Source organism: Folsomia candida, unplaced genomic scaffold (assembly GCF_002217175.1).
Source record: "Folsomia candida strain VU population unplaced genomic scaffold, ASM221717v1 Fcan01_Sc001, whole genome shotgun sequence".
NCBI lineage: Eukaryota > Metazoa > Arthropoda > Collembola > Entomobryomorpha > Isotomidae > Folsomia > Folsomia candida.
Window position 1 is genome coordinate 3,603,960 of NW_019091193.1, and position 27,618 is coordinate 3,631,577.

The window sequence follows — 27,618 nt, forward strand, 5'->3', positions numbered from 1 at the left end:
TGGACATCCGTTTCAAATACCTACGCGATTTTAATTATAATCTATGAATGTAATTGATTAAATGTGTTACGCACAAAGTCAAAAAGAGGGGTCTAAAATTACAAGCGGTGAGCTATTAAGCGAGTTATGTAAGCATGTTCGTGTCGCCGACACCTATAATTATCAAAGTATAAAACGTAAAATTTTAATTCGGAATTAAGTAAAGAAAAGTAAAATAATTGCAGTTGTAATTAAGGCTTTTAAACGATTCATGCCAAGGTCTCTGCACTTGGGGGTTGCTTTGGAGATGAATTCGAATCTATCAGTCTTACGCCGCACAATGCGTTGTGGTCTCGAGCCTGTGTATTCATGTAAACCGTGGTACGCTCAGGTTCATACAAAATTTACCACCATTTACATAAGTACACAGATCATAGTGGTATTTACATAAATAGGTATATATGTGGGTTGAAGTGCTTGGCGCACGTGTTGTGGATTAAGGCAAATTATTTGAAGTGTAATTATCCGAAATGTTTAATATTTAGGATAAAAATCTACATACTTAAGCCCTGACCATGAAAATTCAACTAGAGTTGTGGGGGTGTTTAGCGTTTTATCCACCTATGGACACACATACATGCGTTGATTATATGTAAATTTGCTGCTATGATTTTCATGATGATACTGCAAATATTTATTAATAGAAAACAATTTATAAAAGGTTTTATATTATATATGCATTAAACAAAAGGATATGCAAATATGTAAACGAATATAAATGAACGTCCATACTTACGGATACGTCAACCAACTATGGCATATATCGCATGTATTTAAATTGAGCATGTCAGCATAAATATCTTGCGAAATTTCACAAAACTCTTGCTGGAAAATCATAGAATTTTTTCGTTTATGCTGTGGGAATTTATTCGGTAAATGTTCTTTGGAAATTGTAAGTAATCCGCAGAAGCCACATTAAAATAGGACAACAGAATTCCATGTACAGATTAGCGAAATCATATTTTGCGATTGTGAAGCTTCGCATCGCAAGTTTGCTAAGTTAATTGCGATGTTTAATAAGACGTCCTGAGTATGTATGTATTTATTAAGTATGTACTTATACATAAATAAGCCAATGAATTCTTAAATTTTTTCAATCGTATTAGTTTTGTCAAACATATATACATATGTACACATTTATCAAGGTCAGAGTTCATTGATAGATCACGCCGCCGTGACAATAATGATCGTAATCAAGATAATTGTTGTCCGATTGTGTGATAAGATATTGATAAGTTATATAAACTCCGTACAATTAAAGATATTATTGTAAATACCTACTTAAAACTCTCCTCTTAAATTTAATTGCTTCATTTAAGTACTACTTAACACAAAAATGCGACGGCAATAACTTCATACAATAGTAATTTTTCATTGTTATACAAATCTGGCAAATTATAAAATTATTTACTTAATTTACACTACAGATCTGAGAAAAAGTTGTTATCACGCTAGTGAAATTTAAAAATGTTACGTTTCTGTACAATTCATCCTCACCTAATTTTAATATTTGCTACAATAATACCTCACAGCAATTCAACAACTTTGGATCGTCAGAGTTCGATAAGTTTTTCAAATCGGGAACAGCTCGACCCTTCTGAGCGGGTGTGGTTAGGGTGGGAATATGTCGCTACAAAGGCTACCATAATATTTGAGCTGGAAGTGTTCAGCAATGGGTTCGTTGGGCTGGGAATTTCGCCCGATGGTGGGATGACAGGTGCGGATATTTTCCTCGCCGGAGTGTATCCCGATGGGCGAATTTATTCTTCGGTAAGAATTAAGTTAGAATATAACCATTTATGTATGCAGATCACAATTTTATGACATGTGCATAAACATAAAAGGACCGCTTCGGAGTGGGACACACCGTACCGAGGAACGATTCCAGGCAGGATTGGGTTTTAATTGACGCCCAGGAATCCGCTGGAAGGACATTTGTCAAGTTTTCGAGACTGCTTGACACTGGGGATGACGAGGAGGATGTGTCGATTGGGGTGATTTAGAAATTAATTGGAGGATAAGATGATGCACATAAATCCAGTGATCGCGGAAGCGTGGCGACGGAGCGGTAATTAAATGCACCCATGGTTGTTTAATAATCGAATCTTGTTGTCACACTTTCTACCCATGGTACATAAACCCATGTTAATCCCCAGATGTCCCCATGGCTTCCGCGCCCACTGTGTATGTAGTATTGTACTTATACTGATACTCTGTACGTATGTATTTGTACTCTGCCTGGCAGGTGGGTCCTGTTCACGTCCTGTATGCATATGCATATACGGATGATCTGCAATATCATGGACGAGCTCAGAGAGGTTCCAAAGTGATTGTATTTATTGAAGATGGAACAACTACGACTGAAGCGACAACGACGTCAACTTCAACGCCAACTACGCCGGTAGTATCAACTTCATCTACGGTAACAACAACTTCGACTACAGTGACGACAACTACAAAGAGCACGACGGATGAAACTAGCACTCAGGCAGCAACTACTCCAACAACCACACCCACACCCACCCCCACGACTCAAGAGAGTACTATTATAACCACAGAATTTAGCCACACCACGACCCACCACCCGACCACAACCATGCAACTAACGACTCATTATCCGACGACTGAAACCACTGCTTCTTCCAAATCAGGTGGATACGTGATATGGGTGGTGATTGGTGTCTTTGGTGTGTTACTGGTTTTCTTGGCAATTGGCGTTGCATACGGTCTCATTTCTCGGAGAAAGTTTATAAAAGGTGATAATAAAGTCGTGTAACGATCAATTTGGCCAACTATGTATTTGCGTATTTATTCAGTTTAAACCCATAACTGACATTTCTAATCAACTGGGGAAGCAGATTAGAATTGCCGTACATCATTTGTTACCAAAGCACGAGAATGCACATTTCTGACCACACCTCACATAAATGTATACAATCATTGTAGGTCGAAATGATAATGATTTCTTAAATCCTCGCCATAAATGACGCCTAAAACTATCAAAATTAAAATTTTCACTCCGTACATAACTCCACCCCGTCTAAATTGAAGTCTAAAAACGTTGTTCTTATTCCCAAAAATTGTAAAAAAAATTCTGACGCAGTTTAGAATCGAAAGTTAGAATAAATTGCTTTATCAAAACATTCATTTCTTCCGACAACGTATCTTTAAAAACCTTGTAAAAAACAAATCAGAATTGTTTTGTGACGAATTATGCCTTCCCGACCCTAATTACGACACTTTTCTGCGTATCCAACGCACTTCCGGGTTCTTACTGCTTTTAGTATTAATTATTATGATGGTGAAATAGCTCAACAAAGCTGTTGGGGATGTTGGCTCCCAACGAGCAATTGTGTGAAAGTTAGTGTTTCGAAATTTGTGGATGGTTTGTGAAGGTAGAAACTGAACGGCAGAGTTTCTGTGCGGATAGCGAGACTGCACAGAAGTGTGTATGAATGGAGTTTCTGTGCGGATGGCGAGATTGCACAGAAGTGTGTATTTGACAACTCCCAAGATATCTTAAAATGAGTTCGACGCAACGACACTTTTACAATTACTAAACTCCTTATTTATTCCCACTCAAACCCCCAATTAACGTGACGAAGTGCTTTGGAGGAGACAAGATCTGACGAGCCCTGCTTTGACTACTGAGAATAATGACTTGATAAGTTTGACCAGAACTACTACTAGAAATCTTGCCTCAGCTGAGAAAAGTAAACAAACCTGCCCTTTTCTGATATAATTTCCAAAAGGACGAGAAAAACCCCCCCCACTCTAATATACTACCTATCTGTATTGAGGGTGGACAACCAACCAACAACACACAACCAAGATCGGACAGCCAAATCTTGTACTGCTACGACTTACGTTACTACTGGATGACTCCTTCTGCTGCTGCTGCTGACCGCTGCTTCACCTTGGCAACCTCGAGCTGGACGCAACGCACTACTCGCAGCGAATTCCCAACTCCTGGCTACTCTTTTGTAACACCCCGAGCCTAACTAATTACAACTTTACACATAAAATTACTAGCTATCCTATTAATTAACCATACAATCTTTTTAGTACACTTTGCTATTACTATTTACTCACTAATTATGCATTAACATCCTTCAAAATGTAACTTGAAAGCACACACGGAGGCGTCAACTTATATACATATATCACAGTTTCTTACCTAGGTATTTATTCCGATTAAAATATTTGTTTTATATTAAAATCATCAACTTAGTACAGAGCCTGACCAGACAAGTTTTTTCACATAGCATAGACCGAACGAGCAATTGCTATTTTTTTAGGGTCATGCATGCAATCTTTATGAAAAATTGAAAGTATTTTATAAAATCACTTAAGGGGAGAGAAAACTGGTAGTTTTTTTTGGTACCTTTCAAAAGAAATTTTACCACAAAAATTAATCGTAATATGATCGAAAATATAGAAATACCAAGGGAGAAATAAATAATATTATAAAACTTGAATTAATAATTACACACAATTACATATTCACAATTAGTTATCGGTGAAGAATTCGATCCCAAATTTTTTCAACTTCTCCGGAATAGTTGGATGGGCATAATCCAAAGTGCCGGCATAAAGAAGGCAATGCTTCCTTAGTTCGTCCACCCATTTTGTCAGTACTGCCTTTTCTTTGTTCAATTCCATACAACAAACCAAAATGCTTGCGACAAGAGCAGGATGCTGATGACTGGGGGCGACGTTCTCGAGGACGGCGTAAGCTTTCTCCAAGATGGGCAGACACACCGAATGATGACCTTGGTCCAACAACTCGACAGCGACAAGTGAATGAATTCGAGAATCCACCAAAGCCAAATTCAGGTCGGGCGATGCCGAATGAAGACTTTCGAGTTCGGCGATTGCTACTGCTACAAAGTCCTCAGCGACCACTTGGGAATGGCCTGGGTAGGAAGTCGGGATGCCGAAAGATACCAGATCATTGAGGATTTCCTCTCTCCTCATAATCACATCAGGGCTTTCAGATCTTTCCAGTTCGCATAGGCGACATTTGCAGATAACATCTGCCAAAAATATGAAAATTGAAAGTCTTTACATGACAACATTCGAGGAAACATGTTTTGAATATTTTCGAGAAAATACATAATTACTAATATTGAAGAAACAAAAGTTCAAAGTAAAGGTAAAGGAATTTTGTGTGGTGAAATTATGTTAATAATTACAAATTCATTTTTTTGTACTAGAATGTGTTAACAAGTTTTTGTCTTAAATTTCATTTAGATAATAATAAGATTACCAAGAACTTACCAAGACTTTCCAGACAATTTTTTCTAGCCAACGGCTCCAATGGGTTAAGATAGCTCGTAAGAATTTCTTCTCCTTTTTTCACCTTTTTGAAAGTAGTGATCATCATGACAAGACTGGAATAATGATGATGATACATAACGTTGGCATCAATGCAGCTGTGCATTATTTTCGACAAGGGGATCCACAAACCGCAAGAAATGAAAGTTTCTAAATTCTCCTCAAAGTAGTGTCCGCTGAAGTTTATGTTACAAATATTTCGGATTCGAGCAATGTCCACCTTTTTTAAGGGGTCCTCCTCATTATCCGTTAAAGATTTGAGGTCAGGTCCAGCCCAGAGGGTGTATAGGTCACGGCCAAGATCGGGATCCAGACGGATCTTGTTTGCCATAACGCCGACAAAATACTGGTGGGGGGTACTGGTTAATGAAAATGTTATCCTCTCCCGTGACTCAACAAACACCCCGGCGAAGGGTTTACCAACAAAGAGAATGGTTCCAGATTCGAGATCTTGCGTGGCAAAGACTCCTCCCTCGCCAATGCTACTCTTCCTGAATTCAATTGGTCCCCAAAATTCGGAGATGTGGTCAACCATCCCGGCCGGTAAATCTGGTTTAGGCTGTTTTAGTGTTGCCACGAGCCCATGGATGGGAAAAATCCTATCCCTTCAATGGGCTTGTGGCAACACTATCTAGGCTGTTTATATGTCGGCCGCCGAGGGTTACGAAGAGCACGGATAACATCTTTTCCCGGTGGTTTTCCCAGTTCAGCGACTATTGATCTACATAATTATAAATTAGGTTACGTTCTCACAACCATTAGAGAAATATTTAAATTTATAATTTTTCGTATTTTTTTTCCTTCAAACGGCACCTCAATTTGAGAATATCATTATTCTCTTCTCCTCCGAGCTGATTGATCTTTTCGTCCAGAAATTCGCCACATTCAGGATACCGTCCAAGTCCAATGAGAGCTTTGGCGTGGCGGTAGATCGCCTTGACATGAGCATTGTTGATCTCAAGGACTTTTCCAGTGCAAATTAGAGCTGGATTAAAACACTCTAGTTTGATCAAAGCGGCCGCCTTGTTGGACAAGATGTCCACCAAGAGTGTGGACATTGCTGGAGTCGTCTCCTCGTTCTCCTCCAAAGGTAAGTATTCAAGAGCAAGGTCGTAAAATCGGATCGCGTCGGTTGTCCTATTCTCGACGAAAGCCTTGTTTCCCACATTCTTCAATTTTGTAGCAATCTCAAGGTCGCTTTGATCCGGAGAAAATTCCCAGACGAGTGGAGAGTTGAACAGGGCTCGAGATTCCTGGGGCAGATCTGACTTCCAGTGAACACCTGGACAAAAAGCGGATTAATTATTGTTAAGTTATCCAAACCTGAATAAATCATTTCCAAGTCCAAATATTACCTGGAAATAGTGCTTCCATTTTCTTTGGACTTAGAATCTCCACATCGGCCGGATTCTCAACAATCAGTCCGAAGATAGGCAGTAGGATTGTAGGCTTTTTAAACACGGGATTCTTTACAATCAACACCGTCCCCAAGGGGAGGACCGTCTCGAAATCAGACTTGCCCATATGAGCGTTCAGAGAGTAATTGAATAAGCCAAGTCGCATGGCTTTCTCTCCTTTGACATCCTCCACACCAGCGTCCACCCCGACCATCTTGCTCGACGGGGTTATCGTTCGACACAGTAAAAACTTCCCCTTCAACACCTTCATTAAAATAAAAACAAAATAAAAATTAAATTATGACGTGCATTACTTTTGACTAATTCACCCCGCAATTATTTATTACCTGTCCCGCATTCTTCACCAGTGTGTCGATACAGACACAATTTTCCATTTTCAGTTCCACCTCCATGCTCTCGTCGTAGGTGGAGTGGATCGTTGGATATGGTAAGACCATAAAGTCATTTATTTCCAAATGTTCAAGGACTATTTTAACGTCAAGGCAGTCCCGGTGGATGCAATTCATGACGGAAATCACGTTCTCTCTTGACGTTGAGTAGGAGATAGATTCGTCTTCGGTGAATTTAAAAATGTCCTGGGCGATGACCTTCGTCGGTTGGATTTTTTTAGGACCCATATCCTGAATCTTACTAGTCGTGGTCTTATTTTCTGCAGTGGGAGTATATTTATCAACTTGGAAGTGTTTTCTATTTTTTTTTTTTGTTCTATGCACTGTGTTTATTTATTGTATTGAGTTTAAAATTCCTTCGTTCATTAATTCTTCGTGCCCCACACTCGGCTTGAAAGAAAAGTTCATGAATTAAGAAATTAAATTCCTTTATTTCGCTCTATTTTTTATGTTAATATTTAATCTGAAATGTGCAGCTTTGCGTACAATCGTACCGAATTAAGTAGTCAGATATGGGCTCTCTAAAGAGAGTCAGAACAAACTGAATACTGAACCCTTGAGCATATTTACTTAAAAAACTGCATAAATACGTGGGTGAATTTTTTAGCAGGTTGCCAAGTTACTTTTGCCTCACTCAAGGAAAACAAAGTATTTTAGGGAACCATTTTTATCCACGATTACTTGACATTTAGTATCTAGGTAACGTTAGTCTCCCTTAACGGTTGCGACAAATGGCTGAGTTATAAATAAAATAATTAATTTTAAAAATAGTTGTTTCTTCTCGATGGTCGAAAAAAACAACTCTTTGACCTTTAATAACTTTTGAATGGGAAGACAGAGATTTGATTCCGAAAGTTGAAATCATCGTAATTTTTAGCTTGATTTTTTAAGCTGAAAATCTCGAGGGTACTATTTCGAATAATAAACTTGAAATCTAAAGTGGGCAGCCTTTATGAGCCCGAGTCAGACTCTGTGGTTGTCGTTCAAACCCACCATTTGACTGATCTGTATGACAGATCTGTATGGATTAAGCCCTATGGTCTCACCCGTAGGGCTTAATCTCTAAATTTCAACTTACTACGACAAATTTGGGACTTTTCTATGACATTTAATATTTTTTCTGTCAACCCTAACCACTTAAAAGATCCCCACCGACCCAACCGATCATGTCTATCTTCGAACATATCCTTACTTTTGACCCGAAAATGAACTTGGCAAAATTTCAGGTCGCTACCTTGTGTTTAAAGGGAGGTATCGTGCGCACAGACATCTTGACAAATCTATAAGCCCATCTGAATAGGCCTAAAAATTAGGTTTCCCATTGTAATAATATTAACCACCCACACTGACTTTGATAGTATACATACTACCATCCATGACATATTTTCAACAGCTTTTATTTTTTGAAACCTACAGCGCGCTGTAGGTTTCAAAAAATAAAAAATGCTAAAAAATAAAAATGCTAAATGAAGTCTGCGCTGCAGCGCAGACTTCATTTAGCACGAGTCAGGGATTCTGTCCCTGGCTCGGTGAGTCCGGGCTCACTTCTATTTTTTTGGAAACCGACATTAATAATATTACCAACCTCCGTGGTGCGGATAGTTAAATGTTTATTAGATATTCTCTATTATTTGGCATTTTAACTTCATATTCTTTCATGAGTAGCTATTAAGTATCACGGTGCCGGATTTCATATTTTTAAAGCAATTTCTAAAAATCGGTGTGGGTCACCCCATAGGGTCTATCAAGATGAAAATTTTTCCAACTTGAAATCATTTTTATCTATTGGAAGTCATTAGCTACCTCTGTACCAAATTTCAGCTTTCTACGACAATTTCGAAATTTTATTCCAACTACTCACATGACCCCCACCGGTCCACAACTTGACCGATTTCGCCCATCTTCGAACCCGTTTCCTAACTTTGTCCAATATGTACACGGTAAAAATTTCAAGTCAATCGGTTCAGCCATTTTTACTAACGTGTTTACGGACGGACATGACGGTTCCATAAGCCCTGATTCGGGCTAATAAAAATGAAAATTTATTTTGTAACTCGGCCATTTGTCGTAACCTTATAGACTGATAAAGTGTCAAATAATCTTGATTTTTATCTTTATTATTTTACCCTCGACGTGACCAAAGGTAAGCAAGCTCGCTCGCTCCATTATCGATAAGCCAAAACATAACTCTTCTGTTTTTGATCTCGCGTTGGATGAATATTTCTCAAACTTTTAATTCAATTCCGTAAAATTGTTTCCACTGACCGAAATAACCAATGGACAAATCAGCCCTACCTGCTGATGGTGTGCTTGAGTTCAAACGAGCAAATCATTGTAATCTGCGCTCGGTTATCCTGCCTTATCGGGACCGTGAAAAGGTAAGTTTTTTATTTAGTTTTGCCACATGCTATTGAATGTCACATGTTGCAAATTAATTAACAATGTGTTATTGTACACAGTACACAATCGGCGATAAGTTCACCTCGTGGGAGGCACAAGGCCAATTCATCTTTCTAGATACGTGGGGCCATCCTAACTGGAACTTCCTTCCCACTTCGCTCGTGGAGATCTCGTGCGAGTTTGACCATTTCTGGGTCAAACCTCTCGAGGTGAGCGACCCTTTGCTCATTTATTACTCATTATATATTATTATATCAGAGGATCCAAATTATTACTGATTAAAAAATTTGAATCTTTAGGGAAACTTGGTTTTAAAAAATGGAGTAAATCTTGATGACAAGGTTAGGACACGGCTGAACTTTGGCGATGAACTGGCCTTCACCAAACACCGTAAGGCGCTGTTCGTAAACTTCGTAACGCTGGCTAACCATGGGAAGATAGGGAAAAATCTCTATCTTCCTATGGTTAGCCAGCGTTACGAAGTTTACGAACAGCGCCTAACAACGTTGACCACGACCTTGCTATATGCACTTTTAAAGTACATATCCATAACCATAAAATAATACAATGAATGAGTAGTGTGATAACTAGTTTTGTGCTTACTTTAGCAACGGGAGTACGTTAGTAATTGGGACAAATGCGATAAGGCTTCGATTCAGGGTGTGCCAGAGGATGTGGCTAACTTGGATTTAGATTTCACACCAGATCGCAATCAATTGGTATGCATTTTTAAAACTGTGGAATGTTTTCTATTTCTATATTATGCATTTGACATTAAAAATTCCACTACACTTCTAGGTATTCTCTCACATTCTATCCTATCTCCCCCTCGGAACCCTGAAAAACGCTCGACTGGTTTGTAAACACTGGGACGAACAAGTGTTTCCAATCTTGCGAATGAAATCCGCCATTGGTTTCGAAACTCGATTCCATCGTGATGATGTGACCACTCCATCCCACCAGTTATTCCAATACGTCCATGAAATGAGGAATGTCGCACCATGGCCAAATTGGAAGATTTGGTATCCACTATTACCAACCGGAAATGAATGGAACGACGTCGAGAGGAAATGGACCGTAAAATACATCGAGGACTTGGACTGGTTTCTTCATCCCAGTAGAGGACACAATGTCAAGAGTTTATCGTTGTCGTCTGTATTCGTTATTTCCGAGCGGGGTTACTGGATATTTCTCAAATCCGTTACTCAGTTGAAGGACACCTTGGAAGAATTGCATCTCGACTTGGATAATATACGAATCTTGGATCAGGATGGCAACGAGATTAAATATGACTTGGATCCTATTAGTTTCAAAATGCTGAAGAAATTTTCACTAAACCTCACGTCCCGTGAATCTGCCCGTGGATTGGATAATAAACAATTGACTGCCCCCTGGATAAAATATTGGGCGGATGCGATTAAACGTGTGGAGTCCATCTATTCGCGCGGTTGTGATTTTCTGGGGTCACGATTTGCACAGGAGTTACAAATCAATGGGAAGTGTTATCAAAATTTGAAGGATATTCAGTTAACATGCAAGCCATCGGTTGCAATCAATTTTCTCACCGAGTTGGCCCAAACCGTGACGAATTTGACGCTCACCATGCCAATGAATCACAATGAATTTCATTTCGTTACACCCCCAAAGTTCCCAAAGTGAATTTTGATTTGGTTACGCCCCCAATGTTTCCAAAAATGAATTTTTACTTGGTTACACCCCCAAAGTTCCCAAGAATGAATTTTGATTTGGTTCACGCTCACCATTCCTCTGGAAATACGAGACCTGAGAGACTTTGAAAATTTGATCAATAAATTCGCCCCATCTTTGGAATTACTGTCTTTTATAATCTCCACTAAAGGCCTTGAAGAAAAGTCTCGCTTCGTCCTCAATCTTCCATGTCTCCCGAGGCTGAAAAAGTTGGATATTTATTTTGGTTTCTTTCAATACATCCGCAGTTCCGAAATCCGTGCACGTGAGGGTCATACAATCAAAGATGTGGCCCGATTCCGGCTCTCTCGTTTTGGTGGCGATGACCTCAGTATCGACTATGAACGTCACCTTCCCTCGATCCGTAGCATCGTCGTGAAACCAAAATTTGACGTCAGTCCGGCTGAATTTTGGGACACGTATAGCGACCTGTTTGACAGTCTCCTACCCAAAGAAGAAGGACAGAGTTGCCAGACTCTGCAACGCTTGAAAATTCCCACCTGGGATGGCAAGATTGGGGAAGGATATCTTCAAGCTGGCCGACTGCCGAAAGTCTTTCCAAGTGTTCGGAACGAATGGATGCACGATTTACGAGAGATGATTAACGAATGAAGAACTTGATACAAAGTAGATAAATGCACATTCATGAGTTAATATGTACCAGTGTAGAATTGAAGATCATGAATTGTTAAATTGGGTATGAATCCTTTGAAAATTTTTTTTGATTAGCGATAAAAAAATCGGGGAACGATCATGACCCGAACTAAACTTATAAAATTTAAATGTACCACAAGCTCACATTAAAAAAAATAAAAAGATTGTTTCTCATAATTCGAGTTGAAGGCAAAAAGGTTGATTTTTACCTGTCGACAGTCAATATTCGGCGAGTTCAGAACGTTCACGTAACCTTGCACACATTTACAATAACTCAGGACCTCTTCTCGGATACAGTCGGTGAACCCCTTGTAAGCCCAACACTGTTCCTCATGGGTGCAGAGAATGTTATCATGCTTTTTTAAATTAAGAAGTTATTTTTTTAATGCGAGGGTATGATGCATACCTCACATGCATCCTATGCAACAAATTCATATATAAACTTATATATAAACTTTGCTCAAAACGGAGGCATTTTCAGGGCCCGTGAGAGGGGCGGGCAAGCCGGGCGCTTGCCCGGGGCGCTGAGGCGCCAAGGGGCGCCGAAGGGCGCCAGCAATTATATGATATGGTGCTTAGTAATTTATTAGCAATTTATAAGCGCAGCAAATAAATTTTTGGACCTGACTGTTGTAAAATTCATCTTTTGAATATTCTCTACAGCAATGAGTGATATTTTTCAGTTGCCATTGAGTAAGCCATAACTGGTTTTTGTGGCTTAGATTTATGTGGTTCTTGTTATCAAATCTCTGAGTACATACCTCCATAGCTTATTCCGGATTTTGCATACATGAAAAATGTACACAAATCCCATGGGATTTTTGTACCTTTTGAGGCAAATTGAAATAAACTTCTTTAAACTATTACTTTAATATTAACCAGTGATAATTAAATGTTCGGACTCAGCACGGAATTTTGAACATTTTCGTGCGTGACTTTTTGATACCATTACAAACATGTTCTCAAATTCTAGATTCTTGAATAAATTAAGTTTATTAGCCCAGGAGTAGTGGGTTTTAGAAAAACCCCGGTTCTTTTCGAAATTTGCCTTTGAGTTTAATATAGAAATACGCTCGACACCTTTCTGCGAAAGCACGTGTGCGAAAATTCAAATTCTTTTTCCCACTCACAATGCGAATTTTAATAATGTAAAATTAAGATTTACATTGGATGAATTTTATTTTATCGAGGTGCGAATTTTAAAAGGTTTTCCAGTCAAAACCTCGGGGCTTTCAAAAATTTTGAACTTTTCGAATTTTTCTGCGTGTTAAAAAGTTCGAAAACATGTTTCTGTAGAAGGAAATGAATTTTTTGATTAATGAAAATCCAACTTTATGGAAATCTTAAATTAAAGATTTTTTTTGTAAGTTTATGAGATCACTCAAAGCAAACTCTGGTGAACTCTTAAATTTCCAAAAAATATTGCGGACGAATTTCCAATACCAGAGTCAAGTAACCAATGAACATTTTTCGAAATTTTCAAGTTGGAAACGTTGCAAAATTTAAGAAGCCACATGTGTTGGCCAGGAAGCAATTTAAACTGAAAGTATATATCTCAGATTAGCGAAATCTGGTAGGCAAAAAATGGCAATGCTTATTTTTCTGGTGAAAAAAGTAAAATTGGTCCCGTGTGCATCTGAATTTTAAATGTAAAAGACCTACATTTTGATTCCTCTAGCTGTGCTCATTAATAAATCGAATTATTAGTTCTTGGACGATTCTAAAACAACAGCTTTTTACGCATAGGAAAAAGTATTTGCATAAAATATAAGAACCATGTGAGAAAAATATGACAAAAAATATGAGAAAAATTAGGGGCGCTCAAATATATTTTGCGCTGGTAAATATTTGGGGTCGCACGGGCACTGGGCATTTTGAGACCTTCTCGACTTTTATACTTTTCTCTTGCTATTAATTAAATATGTTCATAACAAGCACTTCTGATAATTTATCCCTGAAGTAAAAAAATCTAATAATCTCCTCCACCCAATCAAACTAAATAAATTATTTATTTTGAAACATTGATAAATTCTCGCAAATTTTCACTTCGGTGAAAATACATATGTACATACGCTTACATAAGTAAATACATACGCTATATACAATGTGAATTAATTAATTTCACATCTATGTAAAACTTCAAGTTTGATTTGAAACTGAATTCTAAGCCGGAGAATATTATTGACGACCAGGTAATTCGTGCCAAAAAACTCGTCTCAAAATTTGAGACTCCAACTTAGGCTGTCAGCTTTGTCCCACGCTAAAAAATTAACGTCCAGAAAGAATATTATAGGATCCCTTGACTGAACGAACTGAAAGAACTGAATTAGTGTCTTCTTGCCAATTTTAAAGTGTCACAATTGTAAAAGAATATTTTTACAACTTAAATTTATAAAGTATCCGACATTTTTATTCATTTCTGATTATTGATTTTTTTTAATTCTCATTCAAGTTTATTTTAACGATATGATTTTCACAACAGTCAAAGCCTCCTCAGCGGTAGGTCTTTCTTCCGGCTTGCGGTTCAGCATGGTCCTCAAGAGGTCATAAATTCGTGGCTGTGTGATCAGAAAGCCTTGTAAGATGCGACTGCAGCCATGCCTAACGTCGTCCAATCCCATCTTCAACTCCTCATTGCTGCAGAACGGGTGCAACATGACGAGAACGATAAGCCCCAAGGAAAAAATGTCCGTTTTGAAAGTGTAATCTCTATCGCCTCGTTCGATCTCCGGGCTGGTGAAATAAACTCCCCCAACGTGTCCGCTAAGGGCCGAGTCGTCAGTTGGAATTTCTCTGGACAATCCGAAATCAGCAATTTTGACAATAATTTCATCCCCACGAACGTTGAGTAGGATGTTGTTGGGGTTTAGGTCGCGATGAATTATACCCTCCGCGTGAATTGTAGCCAAACTGGCTAACATTGGCTTCGTGATTTTCACGGTGGTTTCAAAATTTCCAATTTTATCGAGATTTTGGTTATACCATGCGGCAAGGTTGATGTCCTTGTCCATTAGTTCCATTCTGATACACATGTAGGTATTTACCTCTTCCTCGGAAACGGAGGTTGGTAGTCTCTGAAAGTGTTACATTAATTTGTGAATGCTGAATAATGATAATAAATATAAATGTGACAGAACAATTGTCGCTGGGTTCTTGACGTTTGCAATAAATCAAATCGCCCGTATGCAGTAACTTTCCAAGACTTACTTCGTTGGGAGTTGGGGGTGACTTATTCGCTATAAAAAATATATTACCTTAATAAAATGCTATATATATATATATGTAAGTACATATATTAAATGTACTATTAGCAGGGAATTAATAAGCCTTATTAATTTTAGGACTGATATTACGACTCCCAAAAATTACTAGTGAAAAATAAACAATAAATCGAATTTACAAACAATTTTATCCTTAGTTAGTTAATTGAGCTGAATAAATAGCGAGTTCTAATTAATTGTATTTAAGTATAATTGAAAAATAATGCAAATTGCCTTACATTTCAATAGTTTTAACCATTCGGAATTAAACTTTTTTTTCAAAGGGCCTTCAAACCAGGCCTCGTGACAAGCGACAATGTTTTCGTGTTGATACAATTTTTCCATGATGACGACTTCTCTGACAAGTTTATAGAAGGCGTCCTCAGCACCTGAAGTTTTGGTGAGGAGGAGAAATCGACCCACACAAATCCGTTTGACTGCATATTCCTAGTTATCAATGACGTCGCGGACTTTCAAAACTTCACCGAATGAGCCGGCATCGAGATGTGCAAGCTCATGAAATTTTCGGTGCGGCTGCTTTCCCTCAAATAGTATTGGCTTAGTTCGGGTCATTTGGATAGGTGTTCAGAAGATGTATTAATTGTATAAACGGGTAATAAGGTTTTATGTTGAATGGTGCAAATTTAGAAAGGAAACTCGAATTAAAAATTTTCAAACATCGCATTGTCATTCAAATTTGACAACAAACTAAAAAAATCCATGGTTGCAAATTTGTTATTCTGGGAATTTAAGCTAGCGGAATAATGGAGCTGGGAGGTATGTAAATAGATTAGTTTTTTGTGCATAATTATTATCATACGTCGAATATGAATGAAAAATGCCTTTTTCCATTTACTAACCTACAGTCGCGAAACTTTATGAGAATGCTTAATAGAGTTGCCGGTGAGATGAAGTGAGACACCCCTCTCATTCTCTGGTGAGATGAGATGAGAACTAAATTCTCCAGGATTCGTAGATTTTGCAGTATGCGTAATGAAGCACGCCGCGAGTTAGCATCCTGAATAGGATTAAGATTAATTTTTGTAAATACTGAATTGTTTTGCAAGTAATAAAAGTTGTTTATTAGTATTTTATTAATTACTCTTGGCACCCGAGGTACATTCCGTGGGATAATGAAGTGATCCCATCGTTGAGGCGTGCTCTCCTCTTGCCTTTCCACCATGAGTTCGTGAAAACCCTGGCTCGTCTCATCTCATCTCATCTCATGCTCAGATGAGATGAGATGAGATGGCTCATTTAGCGCTTCGTACGTAATATTTTGCCTAAAATTCTTTTAGAAAAGTGCTGATGTAGTGACAAGGGCATGTAATCTCGATATTTCAATATCAAATTTTCGAAATTGTAATATCGAAATTTCGATATCAGAATATGAATTTTGATTTGGTCACAAAATACACCCCAAAGTTTCTATAGTTGACTTTTAACCTAGTTACATATACCCCACAAGTTCCCAAAAAATAATTCTGACTTATATAAACCCCGATAGTTCCCAAAAATGAATTTTGATTTGGTTACACCCCCAAAGTTCCCAAAAATGAATTATGATTTGGTTACACCCCCAAAGTTTCCCAAAATGAATTTCATTTCGTTACACCCCCAAAGTTCCCAAAGTGAATTTTGATTTGGCTACGCCCCCAAAGTTTCCAAAAATGAATTTTTATTTCGTTACACCCCAAGGTTGCCAAAGTGAATTTTGATTTGGTTACGCCCCCAATGTTTCCAAAAATGAATTTTTACTTGGTTACACCCCCAAAGTTCCCAAAAATGAATTTTGATTTGGTTCACGCTCACCATTCCTCTGGAAATACGAGACCTGAGAGACTTTGAAAATTTGATCAATAAATTCGCCCCATCTTTGGAATTACTGTCTTTTATAATCTCCACGAAAGGCCTTGAAGAAAAGTTTCGCTTCGTCCTCAATCTTCCACGTCTCCCAAGGCTGAAAAAGTTGGATATTTATTTTGGTTTCTTTCAATACATCCGCAGTTCCGAAATCCGTGTACATCAGAGTCAATACAGTCAGTACAATCAAAGATGTGGCCCGATTCCGGCTCTCGTTCCCACCATCTCGTTTTGGTGGCGATCACATCAGCATCGACTATGAACGTGACCTTCCCTTGATCCGTGACATCGTCGTGAAACCAAAATTTAACGTTAGTCCGGCTGAATTCTGGGATACGTATAGCGACCTGTTTGACAGTCTCCTACCCAAAGAAGAAGGACAAAGTTGCCAAACTCTGCAACGCTTGGAAATTCCGACCTGGGATGGCAAGATTGGGGAAGGATATCTTCAAGCTGCCCGACTACCAAAAGTCTTTCCAAATGTTCGGAACGAATGGATGAACGATGAACGATTTACGAGAGATGATTGAAGAACCTGATACAAAGTAGATAAATGCACATTCATGAGTTAATTATGTACCCGTGTGGAAGTGAAGATGATGAATAATTGTTAAACTGGGTATAAATCCTTTCCTAAATTTGCAGCGATAAATATGAAAAGTTAGTTACCATTGTTGCCCCTGTGAGATTATATGTACATAATCATTTCAGCCAAATATTATTAAATAAACACAAAGTTACCATATTAAATTCGTACACATATCATGTCTCCGAACTTCTGTCTTATATTTCCTCGCAAACGTGCCATTTCATATTTGCATTAGCATGTTCGGAGTCAAACAATTTAATCGCGAGGCAATTGGTCGCTTTGATTGTATTGTTAATTTTCGAAATTGATCATCTTCATGAGATCACTGCAAAACCGGAAATACATGCAATTTTTTGCTAACAATCAACTTGTACATACTTTTGAATTCACATCTTTGTTGGTGACTTTGATGTATGTAAAATGAGATTTCATGAAATTTTTCAGTTGAACATGTATCTACATAGATTTTTAATGCTTTCATTTCCCAGCTATTTTTAGGATTGGAGCTAATCTTATGGTCAATTCTTGAAGGAAGTTTGTTGTGAAATTTTAGAAACTACTTAACGTACTTAATAAATTCATAAATAGTAAATCACGACGTATTTACATATATAAATAATGAAGAAATTTTTAAATAGGAAATAGTTTTGGAAATTAAACGGAAAACGAGTCATTTATTTTGTCATTTTTCAAATTTTTAGGGCAAATTCGGACTATTTAAGTGCTAAACATACCATTTACCAGTAGGGATCAGGACAGTCAAAGTAAACTTATTTTTAAATTAATACAATATCTATTCAGAACGATTACTTACATAAACTCACAGTTATACATATATATGTATGAACTGGGTTAAGATATGCATTGATTCATTGGTTGTTTGTTTAGTATATTAATTATTAACTACTAGTGTAGAAGCCCGTCAATCGACGTGCAGAATAGGCCCGTGGCCCGTGGATAAGCCCGTTACCCCAACATTAGTGAAGTTAGCCTCTCCTGTTCTCTCTGCAGAGTGGAGAGAGAAAAGGAGAGGCTAACTTCTCAAATAAGCCACCGACCCAGCCAGCAGCGATACACTCGCCTGCTTTATATAGTTTAGATAAAACACATATTATGTATACACATTTTTGCATTAGTCATTTAAAACTGACGTGGCTAGAAGAAACAAATATTTTTACACGAAGAGGAAAAATAAATACGAAAATATCCCTAAATTAAGTACAATTAAAGAATTAATTTAGTCAATCATGTGAAATTTTTAACTGTGATGCACAGTCCGTGAATAATAAATTAGTGAGAATGTATAACGTCAAACTTTCATTCGGAGCGCAGGAGTAAATTCATGTTTTAACCATGTTGATCACGACGATGACCCCACTGCAGAGGAAGTCTTGCTCTACTTGCTCATAATTATCGGGTTCATAATTGCTCGTCAAGCGCAAGTTCTGCAATTTGGGAAAGTTCTTCCCTTCGTTTAAAGTCCTTTTCAACCCGTCGATGATGACACCGTTGACGAACATCTTTTCAAGCTTGGCCATCACGGGGATTTCGTAGTCATCCAGCTGGAAAGGATATTTGGCAATAAATAAAATAAAATAAATAATATGGTAAAATTTAATGTTATAATAACTCCCATACCTCAACCATTACGTGGTAGCAGAATAAATCATGTCGGCATCCGATCGTCAAAATTTGCAGAGAATCCTTAACCTCCTCCATCATGTCGAGCATGGATTCTATGTCGAATTCTCCAAATTCGCGATGAGCAGAATACCCTGCCTCGTAATCCTCCGGAAATCCGCAGTAATCCAAAATCTTCAATTTTTTACAAGACGTTAAAGTTGGAGTGAAAGACTCGACAATCTTCAAAGTTTCCAAGTTCGGGGAAGATTCGATGAGTTGTTGAAAAGAAGGATAAAATTCACCCATGAATTTATCAAATACACGTGGCTCCTTGAGTTCCAAGCAGGTGATGGATTTCCTAACGGGAAATGGTGACAAATCTTTTTTGTAGGTGATTCCATTAAAAAAATCTCCTCCGACAAGGCTGAAAGTTTTCAATTTTGGAAATTCCAGCTGCGCCAAAGACTCGAAAACAGGCCAGGCGAAATTATTGGTGACCGTGATGGTCTCAATACTTTTATGGCAGGTTGATAAGAAAGTCGAAATATTCACTGCAGCTGCACGACTTTCTTTCTTCCCAGAATGAGAGTAATTTCCAGTAACGATGCCGCCACACTTTAAGCTCATGTCGACATGGACGGCCATCCTGGGGGGAAAATAGTGCGGAAGAGGGGTGACGGTGCAGCACTGGGGAAATAGTTTGCGCACCTTGAGGACCGATTTCTTCCCGAGGGGATGAGCAGCAACGTCCGCCCACGTGTAGCATGTGGCACGGGCGGATTTCAAAGAGGCGAAATCCAAGTTGGAAAATATATTGGAGAGAATCTAATATAATGGGATAAAAAGCAATTAATTAATTGTACATGAATACAAAATAGATTGTTTTTAAATACGTGACTTTTTTAGGAATATTTATTCCATGGATTTAAACATGAAAACTTTACTTTACCAATGGATTTTGCAGGGCTACTTCCATCTTGTAATCCTTGACCCTTGAGGTTGATTTTAAATCCTTAAGAATTTAATTTTAGATTGATGGTCGAGGAGGAAAAAATTAATTTTAATTGCGCGTGGGTTTCGCTTCGACGACAGAAAAAGAGGATACGTTTTTAGCGCGCTGTGTCATTTTAATTGGGGGAACTGGATTTTGCGTATCACACGACCATCCGACCCGTTTTAATTATCTTTAGTTAATTTACTATAATTAAATGCATGAACGATTAAATAATTAATAGTTATAGTGCATGAATTTCCTTTTATAAATTCGAATCAATTGAACTCGGCTTAATTATAAATTAATTAATTTAAAGTTGCTGCAGAAAAAAAAGTAAAATGCAAACTCGCGTCACGAAAGACTTTCGTCGAAAGTGACCCGTTAATCATAAATGCATACGACGCGACCCATAAATTTTACAAAAATATTAGTTGCATACATCTTACATTAAATCCTGGTATTCGCTAAAAATAATAAGTTTATGGATCCCACTCCGACCTGACTTGCCAGTAAAGTAACCAATTTCTTTTAAATTTTATTATGAATGTGCAATGTAAATATTTATTTCATTTGTTCTCTCATTATACGCATTTGTACGAACTTACAAATATAGAACTGGAACACACATTGTCAATCTAATGCTACGTAAAATAGTAATGTTGATCATTCGAAATATCCTCGTCTGGGTCCCGATCTAAATGCCAACAATTTTTTTTTTCACTGAAACATTAACGTATTACGTGTATTACGTACACATGCACATGTTCCAGATCATTGAATAACTAACCTGCCTCATATTCCGACACGTCCAATAACGTTCGAACAAATTTTGTATGATGAGTCAAACTGTAACTTTGCAATGCCCTCCATTTCGATTGGAGTGCAAAATTCTAACAACATTTTAGGCTCGATGGTGACATAGCCGTCTGAATACTTTGGTCGTTCATGAAACGGAAGGACCGGAAGGGTCCAAGAGGCTGTCATCTGGGATATATTTTTATTTACATTTTGTCACTTCCGTTAATAAGATTGATTAAACTATTACTACTTACCTTCCCCCCGCCGTCCAGCATTTTACGTAATTTGAACTTATATGTATACTTCTCCGCGATTTCCTTGCTGCCCAACACGGTTATCCAGACATGGACTGAATTCGCACGAATCACACTATGCAGAAGAAACGTATTTCCAGCATTTTCCAAAATTCCCATCGGCCAATAGTTACGAGTATTATTTGACCTGCCACCTGAGAAATAAAGGTAGAAAATAATTACTGAACGATCCTCCCATTATAAGTAAATAATTGAAAAAAACAAGGGGCTATCAAATCAATGAAGTAATAAGTTATTAAAATAACTTGGAAGTTTATCCTTATCTATTGAATGAAATTGGTCATGAGAGTTTGGCTGGTTGTGAGGGCCGCAAAAAATTATAGTTTTCCAAATTATAGCCGAATAAGGAGGTTATTAAGAAAACGGATAATTAAATTCTCAAATATTAGATTGATGTTTAGTAAACAAACACAGCTGCAGCTTGCAATTTATTATGGAAAACTGTACCGCGGATGACGGGGCATTGTAGCGTATGTATTTACTTATGTCAGCGTATGTATGTATTTTCACCGAGGTGAAAATTTCCGAGAGTTTATCAATGTTTCAAAATAAATCATTTATAAATGATTTATGATTTATCAGACTAAATAAATTTAGTCTGATTGGGTGGTATAAGGGTGGAGGAGATTATTAGAGTTTTTTTACTTCAAAGATAAATTATCAGAAGTGCTTGTTACATATTTAATTAATGGCAAGAGAAAAGTATAAAAGTCGAGAAGGTCTCAAAATGCCTCCTTTTTAAGTAAAGTTTATATATAAATTTGTTGCATAAGATGTATGTGATTATGTATGTATATCACATATGTGAGTATGTGATTATTATAAGCTTTGTATCAAGTTCTTCATTCGTTCATCATCTCTCGTAAATCGTTCATCCATTCGTTCCGAACATTTGGAAAGACTTTTGGTAGTCGGGCAGCTTGAAGATATCCTTCCCCAATCTTGCCATCCCAGGTCGGAATTTCCAAGCGTTGCAGAGTTTGGCAACTTTGTCCTTCTTCTTTGGGTAGGAGACTGTCAAACAGGTCGCTATACGTATCCCAGAATTCAGCCGGACTAACGTTAAATTTTGGTTTCACGACGATGTCACGGATCAAGGGAAGGTCACGTTCATAGTCGATGCTGATGTGATCGCCACCAAAACGAGATGGTGGGAACGAGAGCCGGAATCGGGCCACATCTTTGATTGTACTGACTGTATTGACTCTGATGTACACGGATTTCGGAACTGCGGATGTATTGAAAGAAACCAAAATAAATATCCAACTTTTTCAGCCTTGGGAGACGTGGAAGATTGAGGACGAAGCGAAACTTTTCTTCAAGGCCTTTCGTGGAGATTATAAAAGACAGTAATTCCAAAGATGGGGCGAATTTATTGATCAAATTTTCAAAGTCTCTCAGGTCTCGTATTTCCAGAGGAATGGTGAGCGTGAACCAAATCAAAATTCATTTTTGGGAACTTTGGGGGTGTAACCAAGTAAAAATTCATTTTTGGAAACATTGGGGGCGTAACCAAATCAAAATTCACTTTGGCAACCTTGGGGTGTAACGAAATAAAAATTCATTTTTGGAAACTTTGGGGGCGTAGCCAAATCAAAATTCACTTTGGGAACTTTGGGGGTGTAACGAAATGAAATTCATTTTGGGAAACTTTGGGGGTGTAACCAAATCATAATTCATTTTTGGGAACTTTGGGGGTGTAACCAAATCAAAATTCATTTTTGGGAACTATCGGGGTTTATATAAGTCAGAATTATTTTTTGGGAACTTGTGGGGTATATGTAACTAGGTTAAAAGTCAACTATAGAAACTTTGGGGTGTATTTTGTGACCAAATCAAAATTCATATTCTGATATCGAAATTTCGATATTACAATTTCGAAAATTTGATATTGAAATATCGAGATTACATGCCCTTGTCACTACATCAGCACTTTTCTAAAAGAATTTTAGGCAAAATATTACGTACGAAGCGCTAAATGAGCCATCTCATCTCATCTCATCTGAGCATGAGATGAGATGAGATGAGACGAGCCAGGGTTTTCACGAACTCATGGTGGAAAGGCAAGAGGAGAGCACGCCTCAACGATGGGATCACTTCATTATCCCACGGAATGTACCTCGGGTGCCAAGAGTAATTAATAAAATACTAATAAACAACTTTTATTACTTGCAAAACAATTCAGTATTTACAAAAATTAATCTTAATCCTATTCAGGATGCTAACTCGCGGCGTGCTTCATTACGCATACTGCAAAATCTACGAATCCTGGAGAATTTAGTTCTCATCTCATCTCACCAGAGAATGAGAGGGGTGTCTCACTTCATCTCACCGGCAACTCTATTAAGCATTCTCATAAAGTTTCGCGACTGTAGGTTAGTAAATGGAAAAAGGCATTTTTCATTCATATTCGACGTATGATAATAATTATGCACAAAAAACTAATCTATTTACATACCTCCCAGCTCCATTATTCCGCTAGCTTAAATTCCCAGAATAACAAATTTGCAACCATGGATTTTTTTAGTTTGTTGTCAAATTTGAATGACAATGCGATGTTTGAAAATTTTTAATTCGAGTTTCCTTTCTAAATTTGCACCATTCAACATAAAACCTTATTACCCGTTTATACAATTAATACATCTTCTGAACACCTATCCAAATGACCCGAACTAAGCCAATACTATTTGAGGGAAAGCAGCCGCACCGAAAATTTCATGAGCTTGCACATCTCGATGCCGGCTCATTCGGTGAAGTTTTGAAAGTCCGCGACGTCATTGATAACTAGGAATATGCAGTCAAACGGATTTGTGTGGGTCGATTTCTCCTCCTCACCAAAACTTCAGGTGCTGAGGACGCCTTCTATAAACTTGTCAGAGAAGTCGTCATCATGGAAAAATTGTATCAACACGAAAACATTGTCGCTTGTCACGAGGCCTGGTTTGAAGGCCCTTTGAAAAAAAAGTTTAATTCCGAATGGTTAAAACTATTGAAATGTAAGGCAATTTGCATTATTTTTCAATTATACTTAAATACAATTAATTAGAACTCGCTATTTATTCAGCTCAATTAACTAACTAAGGATAAAATTGTTTGTAAATTCGATTTATTGTTTATTTTTCACTAGTAATTTTTGGGAGTCGTAATATCAGTCCTAAAATTAATAAGGCTTATTAATTCCCTGCTAATAGTACATTTAATATATGTACTTACATATATATATATATAGCATTTTATTAAGGTAATATATTTTTTATAGCGAATAAGTCACCCCCAACTCCCAACGAAGTAAGTCTTGGAAAGTTACTGCATACGGGCGATTTGATTTATTGCAAACGTCAAGAACCCAGCGACAATTGTTCTGTCACATTTATATTTATTATCATTATTCAGCATTCACAAATTAATGTAACACTTTCAGAGACTACCAACCTCCGTTTCCGAGGAAGAGGTAAATACCTACATGTGTATCAGAATGGAACTAATGGACAAGGACATCAACCTTGCCGCATGGTATAACCAAAATCTCGATAAAATTGGAAATTTTGAAACCACCGTGAAAATCACGAAGCCAATGTTAGCCAGTTTGGCTACAATTCACGCGGAGGGTATAATTCATCGCGACCTAAACCCCAACAACATCCTACTCAACGTTCGTGGGGATGAAATTATTGTCAAAATTGCTGATTTCGGATTGTCCAGAGAAATTCCAACTGACGACTCGGCCCTTAGCGGACACGTTGGGGGAGTTTATTTCACCAGCCCGGAGATCGAACGAGGCGATAGAGATTACACTTTCAAAACGGACATTTTTTCCTTGGGGCTTATCGTTCTCGTCATGTTGCACCCGTTCTGCAGCAATGAGGAGTTGAAGATGGGATTGGACGACGTTAGGCATGGCTGCAGTCGCATCTTACAAGGCTTTCTGATCACACAGCCACGAATTTATGACCTCTTGAGGACCATGCTGAACCGCAAGCCGGAAGAAAGACCTACCGCTGAGGAGGCTTTGACTGTTGTGAAAATCATATCGTTAAAATAAACTTGAATGAGAATTAAAAAAAATCAATAATCAGAAATGAATAAAAATGTCGGATACTTTATAAATTTAAGTTGTAAAAATATTCTTTTACAATTGTGACACTTTAAAATTGGCAAGAAGACACTAATTCAGTTCTTTCAGTTCGTTCAGTCAAGGGATCCTATAATATTCTTTCTGGACGTTAATTTTTTAGCGTGGGACAAAGCTGACAGCCTAAGTTGGAGTCTCAAATTTTGAGACGAGTTTTTTGGCACGAATTACCTGGTCGTCAATAATATTCTCCGGCTTAGAATTCAGTTTCAAATCAAACTTGAAGTTTTACATAGATGTGAAATTAATTAATTCACATTGTATATAGCGTATGTATTTACTTATGTAAGCGTATGTACATATGTATTTTCACCGAAGTGAAAATTTGCGAGAATTTATCAATGTTTCAAAATAAATAATTTATTTAGTTTGATTGGGTGGAGGAGATTATTAGATTTTTTTACTTCAGGGATAAATTATCAGAAGTGCTTGTTATGAACATATTTAATTAATAGCAAGAGAAAAGTATAAAAGTCGAGAAGGTCTCAAAATGCCCAGTGCCCGTGCGACCCCAAATATTTACCAGCGCAAAATATATTTGAGCGCCCCTAATTTTTCTCATATTTTTTGTCATATTTTTCTCACATGGTTCTTATATTTTATGCAAATACTTTTTCCTATGCGTAAAAAGCTGTTGTTTTAGAATCGTCCAAGAACTAATAATTCGATTTATTAATGAGCACAGCTAGAGGAATCAAAATGTAGGTCTTTTACATTTAAAATTCAGATGCACACGGGACCAATTTTACTTTTTTCACCAGAAAAATAAGCATTGCCATTTTTTGCCTACCAGATTTCGCTAATCTGAGATATATACTTTCAGTTTAAATTGCTTCCTGGCCAACACATGTGGCTTCTTAAATTTTGCAACGTTTCCAACTTGAAAATTTCGAAAAATGTTCATTGGTTACTTGACTCTGGTATTGGAAATTCGTCCGCAATATTTTTTGGAAATTTAAGAGTTCACCAGAGTTTGCTTTGAGTGATCTCATAAACTTACAAAAAAAATCTTTAATTTAAGATTTCCATAAAGTTGGATTTTCATTAATCAAAAAATTCATTTCCTTCTACAGAAACATGTTTTCGAACTTTTTAACACGCAGAAAAATTCGAAAAGTTCAAAATTTTTGAAAGCCCCGAGGTTTTGACTGGAAAACCTTTTAAAATTCGCACCTCGATAAAATAAAATTCATCCAATGTAAATCTTAATTTTACATTATTAAAATTCGCATTGTGAGTGGGAAAAAGAATTTGAATTTTCGCACACGTGCTTTCGCAGAAAGGTGTCGAGCGTATTTCTATATTAAACTCAAAGGCAAATTTCGAAAAGAACCGGGGTTTTTCTAAAACCCACTACTCCTGGGCTAATAAACTTAATTTATTCAAGAATCTAGAATTTGAGAACATGTTTGTAATGGTATCAAAAAGTCACGCACGAAAATGTTCAAAATTCCGTGCTGAGTCCGAACATTTAATTATCACTGGTTAATATTAAAGTAATAGTTTAAAGAAGTTTATTTCAATTTGCCTCAAAAGGTACAAAAATCCCATGGGATTTGTGTACATTTTTCATGTATGCAAAATCCGGAATAAGCTATGGAGGTATGTACTCAGAGATTTGATAACAAGAACCACATAAATCTAAGCCACAAAAACCAGTTATGGCTTACTCAATGGCAACTGAAAAATATCACTCATTGCTGTAGAGAATATTCAAAAGATGAATTTTACAACAGTCAGGTCCAAAAATTTATTTGCTGCGCTTATAAATTGCTAATAAATTACTAAGCACCATATCATATAATTGCTGGCGCCCTTCGGCGCCCCTTGGCGCCTCAGCGCCCCGGGCAAGCGCCCGGCTTGCCCGCCCCTCTCACGGGCCCTGAAAATGCCTCCGTTTTGAGCAAAGTTTATATATAAGTTTATATATGAATTTGTTGCATAGGATGCATGTGAGGTATGCATCATACCCTCGCATTAAAAAAATAACTTCTTAATTTAAAAAAGCATGATAACATTCTCTGCACCCATGAGGAACAGTGTTGGGCTTACAAGGGGTTCACCGACTGTATCCGAGAAGAGGTCCTGAGTTATTGTAAAT

The 27,618-nt window shown here is 37.5% G+C and overlaps 6 protein-coding genes across 6 annotated transcripts; 3 read left to right on the forward strand and 3 right to left on the reverse strand.

Moving 5' to 3' along the window:
- Positions 1–71: 71 nt before the first annotated feature.
- Positions 72–3,131, forward strand: LOC118436876 (DBH-like monooxygenase protein 1). Its single transcript, XM_035855530.1, has 3 exons — positions 72–1,809; positions 1,884–2,033; positions 2,285–3,131. The coding sequence occupies exons 1-3, from the start codon at positions 1,507–1,509 to the stop codon at positions 2,813–2,815; spliced, it is 984 nt and encodes a 327-aa protein (XP_035711423.1). The 5' UTR covers positions 72–1,506; the 3' UTR covers positions 2,816–3,131.
- A 453-nt stretch (positions 3,132–3,584) lies between these two features.
- On the reverse strand, positions 3,585–7,992 carry LOC110849420. The gene is made up of 6 exons (XM_022096861.2): positions 7,121–7,992; positions 6,732–7,038; positions 6,190–6,658; positions 6,042–6,097; positions 5,320–5,925; positions 3,585–5,075 (listed from the first exon to the last, which is right to left on the reverse strand). Exons 1-6 carry the CDS (start codon positions 7,409–7,411, stop codon positions 4,549–4,551), a joined length of 2,256 nt encoding a protein of 751 aa, XP_021952553.1. The 5' UTR covers positions 7,412–7,992; the 3' UTR covers positions 3,585–4,548.
- A 1,349-nt stretch (positions 7,993–9,341) lies between these two features.
- Positions 9,342–11,950, forward strand: LOC118434133. Its single transcript, XM_035846937.1, has 5 exons — positions 9,342–9,561; positions 9,643–9,792; positions 9,883–9,924; positions 10,192–10,302; positions 10,382–11,950. Exons 1-5 carry the CDS (start codon positions 9,460–9,462, stop codon positions 11,240–11,242), a joined length of 1,266 nt encoding a protein of 421 aa, XP_035702830.1. The 5' UTR covers positions 9,342–9,459; the 3' UTR covers positions 11,243–11,950.
- Positions 11,951–14,397: 2,447 nt separating this feature from the next.
- On the reverse strand, positions 14,398–14,964 carry LOC110849521 (serine/threonine-protein kinase 17A). The gene has a single exon (XM_022096970.1). The coding sequence runs from the start codon at positions 14,962–14,964 to the stop codon at positions 14,398–14,400; it is 567 nt and encodes a 188-aa protein (XP_021952662.1).
- A 3,334-nt stretch (positions 14,965–18,298) lies between these two features.
- On the reverse strand, positions 18,299–20,418 carry LOC110849611. The gene is made up of 3 exons (XM_022097074.2): positions 20,229–20,418; positions 19,295–20,104; positions 18,299–19,218 (listed from the first exon to the last, which is right to left on the reverse strand). The coding sequence occupies exons 1-3, from the start codon at positions 20,253–20,255 to the stop codon at positions 18,997–18,999; spliced, it is 1,059 nt and encodes a 352-aa protein (XP_021952766.2). The 5' UTR covers positions 20,256–20,418; the 3' UTR covers positions 18,299–18,996.
- A 4,442-nt stretch (positions 20,419–24,860) lies between these two features.
- On the forward strand, positions 24,861–25,427 carry LOC110849713 (serine/threonine-protein kinase 17A). The gene has a single exon (XM_022097184.1). The coding sequence runs from the start codon at positions 24,861–24,863 to the stop codon at positions 25,425–25,427; it is 567 nt and encodes a 188-aa protein (XP_021952876.1).
- The last annotated feature ends 2,191 nt before the right edge of the window (positions 25,428–27,618 follow it).

Bases quoted from the DNA above. Each gene is read 5' to 3' on its own strand.
- LOC118436876 (XM_035855530.1), top strand. From the start codon at position 1,507: ATGTTACGTTTCTGTACAATTCATCCTCACCTAATTTTAATATTTGCT. The intron at 1,810-1,883 runs GTAAGAATTAAG...TAAACATAAAAG, and splicing joins ATGGGCGAATTTATTCTTCG to GACCGCTTCGGAGTGGGACA. The intron at 2,034-2,284 runs GTGATTTAGAAA...TCTGCCTGGCAG, and splicing joins AGGAGGATGTGTCGATTGGG to GTGGGTCCTGTTCACGTCCT.
- LOC110849420 (XM_022096861.2), bottom strand. From the start codon at position 7,411: ATGGGTCCTAAAAAAATCCAACCGACGAAGGTCATCGCCCAGGACATT. The intron at 7,039-7,120 runs GTAATAAATAAT...ATTTTAATGAAG, and splicing joins TGGTGAAGAATGCGGGACAG to GTGTTGAAGGGGAAGTTTTT. The intron at 6,098-6,189 runs GTGCCGTTTGAA...ATAATTATGTAG, and splicing joins AATGATATTCTCAAATTGAG to ATCAATAGTCGCTGAACTGG.
- LOC118434133 (XM_035846937.1), top strand. From the start codon at position 9,460: ATGGACAAATCAGCCCTACCTGCTGATGGTGTGCTTGAGTTCAAACGA. The intron at 9,562-9,642 runs GTAAGTTTTTTA...TATTGTACACAG, and splicing joins CTTATCGGGACCGTGAAAAG to TACACAATCGGCGATAAGTT. The intron at 10,303-10,381 runs GTATGCATTTTT...CTACACTTCTAG, and splicing joins CACCAGATCGCAATCAATTG to GTATTCTCTCACATTCTATC.
- LOC110849521 (XM_022096970.1), bottom strand. From the start codon at position 14,964: ATGGAACTAATGGACAAGGACATCAACCTTGCCGCATGGTATAACCAA.
- LOC110849611 (XM_022097074.2), bottom strand. From the start codon at position 20,255: ATGGAAGTAGCCCTGCAAAATCCATTG. The intron at 20,105-20,228 runs GTAAAGTAAAGT...CCATTATATTAG, and splicing joins TAGCCCTGCAAAATCCATTG to ATTCTCTCCAATATATTTTC. The intron at 19,219-19,294 runs GTATGGGAGTTA...TATCCTTTCCAG, and splicing joins GCTACCACGTAATGGTTGAG to CTGGATGACTACGAAATCCC.
- LOC110849713 (XM_022097184.1), top strand. From the start codon at position 24,861: ATGGAACTAATGGACAAGGACATCAACCTTGCCGCATGGTATAACCAA.